The sequence below is a fragment of the Aulonocara stuartgranti genome, assembly GCF_965226115.1.
Source record: "Aulonocara stuartgranti genome assembly, chromosome: 15".
Taxonomy (NCBI): domain Eukaryota; kingdom Metazoa; phylum Chordata; class Actinopteri; order Cichliformes; family Cichlidae; genus Aulonocara; species Aulonocara stuartgranti.
In genome coordinates this window covers 24,892,157-24,905,259 of record NC_138951.1, presented here as the reverse complement: position 1 = coordinate 24,905,259, position 13,103 = coordinate 24,892,157, and the positions used below count along the sequence as shown (strand labels likewise).

At 40.6% G+C, this 13,103-nt stretch overlaps 1 protein-coding gene across 12 annotated transcripts in view; it reads right to left on the bottom strand.

Moving 5' to 3' along the window:
- Window positions 1-8,074: 8,074 nt before the first annotated feature.
- The window catches only part of LOC309689484 (unconventional myosin-VI-like), a 154,828-nt gene continuing 149,799 nt past the window's right edge, over window positions 8,075-13,103 (bottom strand). For all 12 annotated transcript variants that reach the window (XM_082505942.1, XM_082505932.1, XM_082505940.1 and 9 more), the window contains one exon: window positions 8,075-11,057. In XM_082505942.1, coding sequence (XP_082362068.1) covers window positions 10,630-11,057 — 428 coding nt within the window. In that variant the 3' untranslated portion in view covers window positions 8,075-10,629. The remainder of the gene's footprint in view (window positions 11,058-13,103) is intronic.

The following is a 13,103-nucleotide window of genomic DNA, read 5'->3' as shown; positions in this document are numbered from 1 at the left end:
ACCCCTCTTTGTCCGACATGACTCACACCGTGAAAATGTCGGGCAAGGACTGGCATCAGGGAATATGGGAGGGCAATCAAACCCTTAAGATTTTGTATAAGCCATCTCTGTCATCTAAGGTACAGTCATTATTCTCCCAATAGGTGTAATCAGATGCAGAGGCTTGCTCTTGTATGAATTTTAAATCAACATTTGTTTCTAAATAGTCTGGGAGTGTAACAAGTGGCAGCTGTAGGGGCACAGATAATACTTCCTGCGGAGGTGGGAGCTGTGATGCAGCTGCAGCCTTGGCTGTCACGTCTGCTAAGGCATTACCTGTTGCTTCGTCTGTGTCAGCTGTACTGTGTCCTTTCGTTTTTACAACTGCAACGGCCGATGGCAGCTGTATAGCCTGAAAAAGTCTTTGAACAAAATCAGAATTTAGCAATTTATTTTCCATCAGCAGATCTAAATCCTCTCTGTCTCCACAATGTGCCAAAGTCATGCACAACGCCAAATGCATAGCGGCTGTCTGTGTAAATCGTCACATGCTTATCCAAATGTAGCTCACAGGCGCGTATTAAAGCCATGAGCTCTGCTTTTTGTGCTGAGTGAAATGGTAATGAGTGAGCCTCTAGTATGATGTCAGGCAATGTCACCACTGAATAGCCACAAAGAAATGAGTTGTCATTCGGCCTTGAACAGGACCCGTCCACATAAACCGTGGCTGAGTCTGGGATAGGTGTTTGCTCTAAATCTGGACGTGGTGCTGTGGATTCCTGTATACGTGTCATGCAGTCATGATCGTCAAGCCTGTCTGAGCCATCCTGTCGGTCAGAAGAACACAGCATAGGATCAATAAATGTGAGATTTGCATATGTTGTTTAGTTATGTTTGCTAGAATGGTCGTGACCTGGTGATTGGTGTGTAGAATAGTGTCATGTGAGAGTGTGAGCTTCTCGCAGTCCCTTATCATGATAGAGCAAGCTGCTACTGCCCTCAGGCAGGCCGGCATTCCCTGAACAATTCAGGCAGCACCTTTGAGTGGCGGAGGTCAGCACTCCCTGTAATGCATTGAAAGAGACAGTCATTTCTGTGGATCACAGTATTCGAGGAGGCTTGTCTTTTTTACAACAGTCACGCAGAATGTGGTCATGAAAAGAACAGTCTGGTATCCACTGTCTGCAATAGTTCACCATGCCTAGGAAGGACAACATTTCCTTCTGTGTAGTGGGACGAGGGACAGAGGTCACAGCTTTGACCCTGTCTGCAGTCATGGAACGTTTTCCGTGAGACAGTGTGAATCCCAAATATTGAACAGAAGTCTGACAGTACTGCATTTTCTTTGCTGATGCTTTGTGGCCAGTCTTTTGGAGGTGCTGGAGAAGCATGTGTGTAGCAGTTTGACATAGTTTTTACACTTTCAGCACAGAGGAGGAGGTCATCCACATGTGGATCAGGGTGCAGCCCTGGAGGAGTGAAGCACCATTGAGAAAGCAGCAGAGCTGTCTATCATGCCTTGGGGCAAACGAGTCCAAGTGTACTGCTTATTTCTATGTGTGAATGCAAATAACGGCTGTGTGTCACAGGTACTGAGAAAAAGGAGCGGAGCATAAATCCACCACGGTAAAATGTGTATGCAATGCATGTCAATATGCTGTGAACATCTGAAACGAGAGGTGGCAGAGGAATGTTGACTGCATTAATTTGCCTTAAGTCTTGTATGAAACGCCATACGCCAGGTTTGTTAGGCTTTGGCACAGGATTGACAGGAGTGTGGGCTTTATTACTCCTGTAGTCAATAAATCTCCTATCATGACATCTAGGGCTGCGGCTTTTTCCGTGGAAATGGGATGCTGCTTGACATATACTGCTTGTTGTGTTTTAATAGGTGTACGTGATAAAGTGTACAGTCAATAAATCCTATATCATTCTCACTTTTAGACCATAATGTCATATTCTGGTATTCAGCTGGCAATGTAACTGCAGAAATAGTACAGTGGATAGGGTAGGTTAGATCTATGTGACGACATGGTGTAGTTATGTCATAAACTATGTCTGAGTTATGTGACAAAATCACTGTTTGACCTTCACTTGTGTGAGCAGTTATCATGTTGTTGAACAGTGTGAGAGAAACAAAAGTGTGGCTCCCAGTCATGGGATTACCTGTTAGTGGCGTCTGTACACGTTTTTTTTGGCACAGTGTGTGACATAGAGTACCGGACAAAAAGGATGTTGAGTTCATTCTCTGCTGAGGGTCCAGCTGACACAGAGGATGTTCCTTCTCCATCATTCAATTCAATTCAATTCAATTTTATTTATATAGCGCCAAATCACAACAAAAGTCGCCTCAAGGCGCTTCATAGATACAGAGAAAAACCCAACAATCATATGACCCCCTATGAGCAAGCACTTTGGCGACAGTGGGAAGGAAAAACTCCCTTTTAACAGGAAGAAACCTCCGGCAGAACCAGGCTCAGGGAGGGGCGGCCATCTGCTGCGACCGGTTGGGGTGAGAGAAGGGAGACAGGATAAAGACATGCTGTGGAAGAGAGACAGAGGTTAATAACAGATATGATTCAATGCAGAGAGGTCTATTAATACATAGTGAGTGAGAAAGGTGACTGGAAAGGAAAAACTCAATGCATCATGGGAATCCCCCGGCAGCCTACATCTATTGCAGCATAACAAAGGGAGGATTCAGGGTCACCTGGTCCAGCCCTAACTATATGCTTTAGAAAAAAGGAAAGTTTTAAGCCTAATCTTAAAAGTAGAGATAGTGTCTGTCTCCCGAATCCAAACTGGAAGCTGGTTCCACAGAAGAGGGGCCTGAAAACTGAAGGCTCTCCCTCCCATTCTACTTTTAAATACTCTAGGAACAACAAGTAGGCCTGCAGAGCGAGAGCGGAGCGCTCTAATAGGGTGATATGGTACTACAAGGTCATTAAGATAAGATGGGGCCTGATTATTTAAGACCTTGTATGTGAGGAGCAGGATTTTGAATTCAATTCTGGATTTAACAGGAAGCCAATGAAGGGAAGCCAAAACAGGAGAAATATGCTCTCTCTTTCTAGTCCCTGTCAGGACTCTTGCTGCAGCATTTTGGATTAGCTGAAGGCTTTTCAGTGAGTTTTTTGGACATCCTGATAATAATGAATTACAGTAGTCCAGCCTGGAAGTAATAAATGCATGAACTAGTTTTTCAGCGTCACTCTGAGACAGGATATTTCTAATTTTAGAGATGTTGCGCAAATGGAAGAAAGCAGTCTTACATATTTGTTTAATATGTGCGTTGAAGGACATGTCCTGGTCAAAAATGACTCCAAGGTTCCTCACAGCGTTACTGGAGGCCAAGGTAATGCCATCCAGAGTAAGAATCTGATTAGATACCATATTTCTAAGATTTTCAGGGCCGAGTACAATAACCTCAGTTTTATCTGAATTAAGAAGCAGAAAGTTAGCGGCCATCCAGGTCTTTATGTCTTTAAGACATTCCTGCAGTTTAACTAATTGGTGTGTGTTATCTGGCTTCATGGACAGATAGAGCTGGGTGTCATCTGCATAGCAGTGAAAATGTATGCTATGTCTTCTAATGATGCTGCCTAAGGGAAGCATGTATAATGTAAACAGAATTGGTCCTAGCACTGAACCCTGTGGAACTCCATAATTAACCTCAGTGTGTGAAGAGGACTCTCCATTTACATGCACGAATTGGAGTCTATTAGATAGATATGATACAAACCACTGCAGTGCAGTACCTGTAATACCTACAGCATGTTCTAATCGCTCTAATAGGATATTATGATCAACAGTATCGAACGCTGCACTGAGGTCTAGCAGGACAAGCACAGAGATGAGTCCACTGTCAGAGGCCATAAGAAGATCATTTGTAACCTTCACTAAAGCTGTTTCTGTGCTGTGCTGAGCTCTGAAACCTGACTGAAACTCTTCAAATAAACCATTCCTCTGCAGATGATCTGTTAGCTGTTTGACAACTACTCTTTCAAGGATTTTTGATATGAAAGGAAGGTTGGAGATTGGCCTGTAATTAGCTAAGACTGCTGGGTCTAGAGATGGCTTTTTGAGTAAAGGTTTAACTACAGCCAGCTTGAAGGCCTGTGGTACATAGCCGATTATTAGAGATAGGTTGATCATATTTAAGATCGAAGAATTAATTAATGGCAGGACTTCTTTGAGCAGTTTTGTAGGAATGGGGTCTAAAAGACACGTTGATGGTTTGGAGGAAGTAATTATTGAAGTTAACTCAGAAAGATCAATTGGAGAAAAAGAGTCTAACTTAATATCAATGGTACTAAGAGTAGCTGTAGATAATATTACATCTGTGGGATGATTATTGGTAATTTTTTCTCTAATGATAAAAATTTTATTTGTGAAGAAGTTCATGAAGTCATTACTAGTTAACGTTAAAGGGATGGTTGGCTCAAAAGAGCTCTGACTTTTTGTCAGCCTGGCTACAGTGCTGAAGAGAAACCTAGGGTTGTTCTTATTTTCTTCAATCAGTGATGAATAGTAAGATGTTCTGGCTTTGCGGAGGGCTTTCTTATAAAGCAGCAAACTATTTCTCCAGGCTAAGTGATGAAAAAGGAAAAAAAGACAAATCCCGCGGAGGATTTAACTACAAGTCTTTTTCAGTCATTAAAAATCAAGTCCACAGGAGATCCACTTTAAAAGTTCCGTGTGTCACGATCAGCCTGTTTCCAAACCCTTCAGTAAACAGGCAATGTCGGTACATAGGGCAGAGAAAACATAAGCTGTTATCAGTGTCAGCAAACATTTCACCCTTTGTGTTAAATTAAATACACAAATTCATTTTTGCTTTGGGTGTCTGCGGCTGCTGGAAAACTGAGCTAAATTTGCACCTCTAGCTTGTCCAACAGTGCATAAAGCGTTTTATGAATACTAGGATAGATTCATCAGGCTTCTGTTTACACATAGTTACTGCATTTAAGTCACTTTTGTCTCTGGACATTGTTAGCAGGAATTTCTTTAGATTCTTAAAGAAATCGGCGACTTTGTCATTATTTACCCTCCTTTTGTCCATAGCGGTAACATTTGATGCATCACGTCGCGGCATTCTATCATATATTTTCTACAGGACTTTTTAAGCAGACTACTTTTCTTATCACAAATGATATTCAACATTTCTACTGACCTGTTTTCTGGCGATAATCGTTCGGGATAAGGCTCCGAAAAGAAATTAGAATGCATTGAACTTCTTAAGTTGTAAACAAAGTCAGTCACATAAGCACTCCCGCATGTTCTGGATACGTGATCATGGACGTCTTCACCGATTCGCGGACGTAGGTTACACGTAACCGGAAATGGGAGTTGTACTGAGCCGTTATTTGAGACTTTATTTTGTATTTTATTAATTTTTGGTTTTACAGGTACTTTAGATTTTTTATCGGACCTGTCTGTGGTCTTTGAATAATTCTGACCCATGTTCAGTGATTTCCAGAGGGGTTTACACGCTAGGAGGATTTAGGTTAGTATTTTCGCTGCGGCACAGCTGAGGTCACTTTAAATTTATTGCTAGCAATTTTTTGTTTGTGTGAGCAACTCTCACTTAGCGAGCAACTTCTCGCTTAACGAGCAACTTCTCGTAAAACAACAGGCAACTTCCTGTGTCTTTCTGCTTTTAATTTACTGCTTTTAACCCTTGTATGGTAATCGGGTCTGTGAGACCCGTTCAACTTCTCCCTGTGTCACTCTTTGGTGAGCAACTTCTCACTTAACGAGAAGTATTTAAGACAACAGGCAACTTCCTGTGTCACTCTTTGGTGAGCAACTTCTCACTTAACGAGAAGTATTTAAGACAACAGGCAACTTCCTGTGTCACTCTTTCTGAGTGAGCAACTTAAACAAAATTAAAATATTCAAGACAACAGGCAACTTCCTGTGTCCACCAACACCACACAAGGGTTAATTTACTTTATTCGGGGACTGAGGAAGTCGTCAGTGTATCTCTCTGGATCACTAAGTGAAACTTCGTCAGCATATCCCGTTTTTTTATGGATCGATCACTGAGAGAGGCATAACACGGTCTCATATAAATATTAAAGACGTGTATTTACCTTCTGTCAGCGGATCCCACTTCTGACACCAAAATTGAAGGAAATTGCCGTCCCGGGTTTCCTCCGTGGCGTGAGCGATAAGCAGAGTTTTGTCCTTTCCTTCTAAGATTCCTAATTATTTAAAGTAACACTCAGGTATGCCATTCAGCGTGTTAGTACGAGCTCGGGAGCAGCTTGGGAGAACAAGAAAACAGAGACTGCTTTAGGTTGCCCTCCCAATCGACTCAAAGGTTTATTTGATACACAGCAGTTTATATAGATGAAAAAAAAAGGTTCGTGTGTCAGCTTTCCCAGTTCAAACCGGTACAGACCAAATAAGGAAACGTCTTCCTGCCTTGTGAGCAAAGAAGTATCCTGTGTGTAGTTTATCAGCTCAGCTACAATTTATGATCATCCCAGCAAAATACACTCCTAGACATAGAATACAGAGTTCTTTCATCAGTGAATTCTGAAACAAACCACCTAGCCTTTAACGAGCCTTTTCCAGGAGATAAAGAAAAAGGGAGGATGGGAGTAAGGAAGTGGTCTCATCTCTGTGGTGTTTTCGACCTTGGGGTACCAGCTTGTGAGTCCTACACATTAATTCTTGGGTCACAGAGAAAGAGAAAAACAACTAGTAGATGGGCCTTATTGAGCAACTCTTTTCTGTATAAAACAATCTTCTGTAAATGCTAACCGTGGTATCAAAATACCTAACAGACAGTTAAATAGGACGCCAGTTATAAACTTTCTCTTGCGTGATGCATTTACATATGTTAGTCTATATTATGGTGCAAATTTGCACCAACATGAACTGGTAGTGGTCAGTTTACGTGAGTTAAACTGTCAAATCTGATGTTGTTTCAGGGCAGCTGGAGCTATACAGTTCAAATTCACTTTTACACAGAGACGAGAAAAAAAAGTTAAGAGCTTGGAGTAAATGAAGTTGTCATAGACTTTCCTTTGCAAAAAAAAAAAAAAAAAAAAAAGGTGAACAGTCAGCAGTGTTAATGTTTGTCTAAAAACAAGTAAACCCTAGGACACAGCAATTTGTCCACGCTAGCACGTAAGCTAATATTATGTAGAGAAAAAAAAAACGGAATTCTGATTGACATCAACAAAAAATGTATATAATTTATATGTAAGTGCTTATTACACTGGGCACAGGAAAACAAATATTTTGGAAATCTGTCAGAAATATTTGCTTAAAACTAAAAATTATATGGTTTATTAGTCAAACTGAAAACTGATGTGGTTTTGCCCAAATGTAAGCCGCCATGCAGTTCTATTCTGAAAAGCCAGAAATTAATCAAACAGAACGTTCAGTTCGTCATTCTGCTCAGCAATGCAAGTAAATAACTGTAATTTGGCATTTTAAAGAACAAATTATTTGCATTTTTTTGGTTAAAAAAATGCATGGATAACAATAATTAACAATAACAATAAGCATCCCAATGCAACGGTATTCATGTTTGATGTGAACACACCATAAAACTGGTGAGTGGGCCCTGTAAATCTCTTCCTGCTGAGAGGCTCGGGACACATTTTTCATTGTGTTAGAAACTGAAAAAAAAAAACAGAACAAAAGAAGCTTTTTGTTTTTAGTTTCATTTATATGGCGTTATACTTGTAAATGAATTCTGTGGAGTCAAATGATCTTCCATTAAAGTCGTAGGTAGTAAGACCAAATCTTACCTTTCTCAGGATTAATCTTACTCGCACGGATCATGTCACAGATCAAACCGATACTGAAACTTCCCAAATGCTGTCGTCTTATTGATGTAAACACTGTTCACTGTTTTTGTCTCAAATCAATGCATCTACTGATGGTTATTGCTGCTTGTGTGGGGAGGGAAGCCTCCCCCAATGACTGTAATGTGGACTTTTCTTATTTAAAGTCTTAAAATATTATGTGTTTGTTTCGCAATCAGTAGTTGAAAATACAAAACTGTGCTGAATAAAACTCCATCTTCTTCATTTTGAAAGCATTTTCTCTGAGGTGGAAAAGAGGAGGCGAGAGGTGAGTGAAACATGGAATGCTTTTATTCATCCGTTAGAGATCAGCGTTAGAAAAATGACAGTGGACAAAGGCAGTGCTTCCCCAGGAATGATTGCAATGTGTGGCGAGAAACAGATCGCAGCAAATCCACAAGACTTTCTTTGCATGTTATGGAGGAAAATATCTCGAGGTCATCACTTGGTTAAAACAAACACTGAGGTCTTAATGACGGCAAAGCTCAGAGCGCGTCCCCTTTACACTCAGCATTAACACGTGTACTGGCACATTATATACAAATGCCAAGCTTGGTGAAGTTGATCTTTGTATTTGGTACAGATTTTACTGAAGAAATTTGAGGTTTTCTGACCTGCTTCAAACACGGCTGGAATCCTTACAAATGAAAATTCCTGGACCAGTCTGATTTTCCATGTTGATGTTTTTTAAAGCTATTATTTGGCAAAATGAATCATGAAGATTATACGGTCTCCAAGATAGTCCTGCTGCAGTTCCCCCCACACTGATGATGGACCTTTTCCCCAGCAAAACATTTTGTGTCTATCAACAATGGCCGCAGTCCACTCGGCTCCTGGTTCAGTGCGATGGCTTAGTAAATGGAACCGAGCTAGGTCAACATGTCTGCTGTGGAAGAGGCCCACACACCAAGCTCGCAGTGGGTCCAAAATTGTAATCTGACCCTCTGATCAGTTTGGTTGGCATTTCTAGTCTTTCTCTGGCTCCAGTAGGCAAGACTGTACGCAGCTTTTAACAGGAAATGTCCCAAAAGGACTCACTTAACTATTGATAGCAGTCGTTCTAACCTAATTAGTACCCAAATGGTATGATTTCATCAATTGTTGATGTTGACGTGTGATATATGGTTTTTGATGACCTTATATTGTTGCATGTCTCAGATACAAATTGGGCCTCGTTTGTTTACGATGTGGGAATTAAATTCCCCTTTTCAGTGATCGTGCTCAGAGCCCAATGCCAAAAACCTGAGTCAGCCTCTTTTGTGATAATTCAGGTTTTGTATAGCCAGCTAAAGCAGCTAAAACAAAAGCCTGGCTATGCAGAGCATGCTTATATTAAACCCCTCTGCTACATGCAGTTGTTTATATAATCTACTTCTGAGATTAATAAAATAATGTTTAAATCAAGTTTTAGGTTCTTTTTAAATTTAGCTGGTGGTAAGTGAGCCGTCTTCATCAACTATCAGATCCATCCTGGCTATGCTGTTATCGCTGTCTGTAAAGGGGTTCGGCTACTTTGCAACAAGACAGATGTTCATGCTTTCAGACAATCTCAGCCACATTTTTCTTGTGCAGAGCATCAAAGGGGGAACAGAAAGCTTGGGAACAAACAGGCTCGGGGGAATAACGCAGTGCGACGTCACCACAGATTGTCTGTCATTGTTGTTTTTTTTTCTTCTAAGTAATGACAAAAGAGGCCTGTTTTTTCCTTCTTAGCTGAGTTTGTGTGATTTATTGCTTGACGATCTCATGTGCCCAAGCCGATGAAGTAGAAACTGTTCTTTGAAAAATAAACTTTTACATTCCAGTAGGAATAACACTGCTGTCTGCACATACCGCCCTATAGAAAATATTCAGTGTTATATGAATGTTCCAGTTTGAGGCCAAGTACCAGTGCATCGTAGAGTTCGTGCTCGAAAGCTTCTCACACAGCAGGGAAATGTCCAGTCTGACAGAATATCTTAACAACTGATTCCAAACCATATTGTTTTGTGCTACCTTGGGATTCGCTGCACTTGCAAATTACTAAACAAATCAAATTCAAAGTGTTGAAGCATGGCTGAGTTATTCGGGTCTCTTTTTGCGGCGCTGATCTGTTCTGAAAAACACCACGAACACGTGGAGTCGTATCTCAGCACTCAGCAGTTGCATAATTAATTCACATTTTCTGCTCGGCTCCTTAAACAGAAATTAATCATGGATGGGGCTCCGCTAATGAGGAAAAAAACCAAAAACAAGGTTTCATGTCCGGAGCCACGTTTGGTCTCAAAAGGTTTTTGGACCCTTTACTAATTTAAATCACATACGATGAGAAGAAACAAAAGAATCACGACATGAAAAAATCAACAAGGTCTCAAGTTACATTCAGCTGGAAAAACAGGAGGTAATTAAAAAAAAAAGTATTTGTAAATATTGGATTTAATTCGGTGGAATAATCGGACACCCATGCATGTAGCCTCGTGGTGAGAGCTTGCAGCTCCTTGTGCGAGTTTCTCTTTTTCACCCTCCAATAACCGCATGAAGACGACGTAAACAGTAGCTTTTAAGTCGGAGCGGGATCACCAGCTAGCTGTTAAGACGGAAGCGACACACCTGTGAGATTTCAGTGTAATCATCAGGATCATCAGGAATGCATAATTACAGAGGAATTAAACTTGTTCTGGGGAGGCAGCTTTGAATAAACAAACAGAAAGTCCTACCTTTCAGCATTTAAACCCTGTTAAAGTAGTATTAAGGCCTCATAGTTAGACTTGCACACATGTTACAGAAATGTTGGAAAACAACCGGATGTGATCATTTAGCATGATTTTTCGTTTCTGCATAGGGTTCAATGCAAAACTTCCCCGCCCTGCCCCCACTGAGGAACCAAAAGCCAGTGAGAACGAAAACTCATCAAACGGAGGAAAAACAAAAGGACAGTTGAGAAAAACAAAACGCCGTTCACGTCGAACGCCCTGGAGTCAGAACCTGTGCAGCGCGCCCGCACTCCATCTGTGTCAGGTAGCTGGTGCATTCGTCCCTTTGTTTGCAGCGCGAAGCCCCGCCTCCGGGCCCCGTCACTTGAACATGCTCTGCAGCATGGCTGTGGCGTAGGTGGGCCGCGCCTGCCGGCTCTCGATGGCGCTGCGGAGGTACTGGATCCCGCCGCAGCGTTCCCAGATCTCCTCGAACTGCCGGGGGAGGATCTCGGCGCCCCGCTTCCTCGAGAGGCCCGTCTCCTCAGGCTCAGCTCGCACATCTCCATGTCGTCCTTTCCTGTGAGAAGAAACGAGTCAGAAAAGAAAAAAAAGACGTGAAACGCAGTGATGAGGAACTCAAACAAGGCCAACTGCACTGTCAACAAAAATGCTTGCAGAATAGTTTCACACTGGAAAACCACCACGAGTCTGTGGCAATAGTTCACATCTCTCATTTGGAAGTTTTACTTAACTGAGAGAACCAAGTGCAGATGCCTGTTGTATAAAGAAATGTATTTCTCTCTGGATAGCAAAGTCATTTTAGCCATTTTTCTTCTTTCAATGCATTCATTTAATTATTTACTATTTTAGATCCTCTCCGATTCTAAGTTTGCTCAAAGTTTAATACAAAGTTAAAGAATAAATTAGTTAAAGTGTAAAGCTGCTATTAGTCTCAAATAGGAAAACAATGGGAGAGATGTCTATGAGAGTTATAAACCCTTTAAAGAAAAATATAAAAGTTGTGTTAATAATAAATGCCACAAAATAAATGTAAAGCTAAATATGATTGCATATTTACACAAATCAGTTTGATATTTAACAAAAATATCAAACTTAAATAAAATGTTGAATGCTAACATCTTGAACACATTTCTTTGTTGTGCATATTGTTATATAATGCTAAACTAACGTTCGTAAGGTTAGCAGCCTTAACAGCCTTTGTTTAAAAAATGTAAGAATTTTTAACTTCCTCTGAAATATTTTGTTACGACACGAGAATAATGTTGATAATAATGTTCTGATACAGTATATATATATTTTTTTACCATGTTAATAGCTCAAATGTATGTACTTAGCATGTTAGCATGCTAAAATACTAAATGTATAAATGTTGTTAAACTGCACCATAAACTAAAAAAGTTTTTTATCTCTAAAATGGGGAGAAATTATGGTGGTAAAATTAGACATTATTGTGAAACATGTTGACAACTGACAAAAAACCCAGAGCTGCTGCTAGCATATCTAAAATGTTAGCTAAAAATAACGTCATCTTAAATAGAGATTATGTAAATGGGGTTTAAATGTGAACAAAGGGAAAAAAACACAATACAAAGTTTTTCTAAATATTTCACCAATAATCTTTTTTTATAGATGTGGTTGCTATCTACTTTTACATTAGAGGCTTAAACACAGCCAAAGTTTCAAATAATGAGTTAAAAGTAGCTAAAAGTAATTTTGCTTCATTTTCAACAGGAACAGCAGACAAACATCGTGACTGCCGCAAAGTACGAGCAGTACAACTGACAAGCTCCTGGTGCTGCCGGCAGGCTTCCAGAAGCTGGCCAATTAGATGTTTGGGGGTCTTTAAAGGAAGGGCCCCTCAAGGAGACAAACGCTAATACAGAGCATATTTATACTCAATTTCAGCTCTTTTAGCAGACCAAATGTTCCCAGTTAGTGCAAATACACCTCTGTAATACTAAAAAACTATACAGCAGTACAACACTGAAAATTAAAAACCAACAACCAAAATTTTATGGGCAGAAACATGAATTGCGTGTTTAGGTTAACTAAACCCTCTTAAGATATACTGAAGGGCATCCTAAAAGGCCAATATTTGATCATTCAAGTCTTTTGACCTGTCAGTCAAGCAAAGCTGTTCTACTAGAGTCCCAGAATGAAAATGGCCCTGAATGATACTGCCTCTTAATATCTGAAATCACAGAGTGTTTAAGGCCCACTTTAACAGTCTGAATTAAATCTGTAGCCCTAGAAGCATTCAATGCCTTTATTCCACCAAACATATTCAATGCTTGCAATTTACATTCAGTGTGTATCTACAGCTGTTAAGGCAATAACAAGTTGCAGCAGTGTGCTCTCTGAGTGTCATATGAGGCAGTTACTCACCCACATACTGACGCCATCTGAACACAGCGGCTGCAAAACAGCAGCTATTTCCCTACGACATGAGCTTTCTGAGACCGACGACCTCACAGTGTTCAAATCACACATCCTGCACAGCCGTGACTCGCTTTCATAAAGCCTCAAACCCACAGACGAGTGCAGCCCTCAGAGCCAAATTAAAGTTGAGAAATATGCTGCTAGGAGTTGTGATGTTTGAACT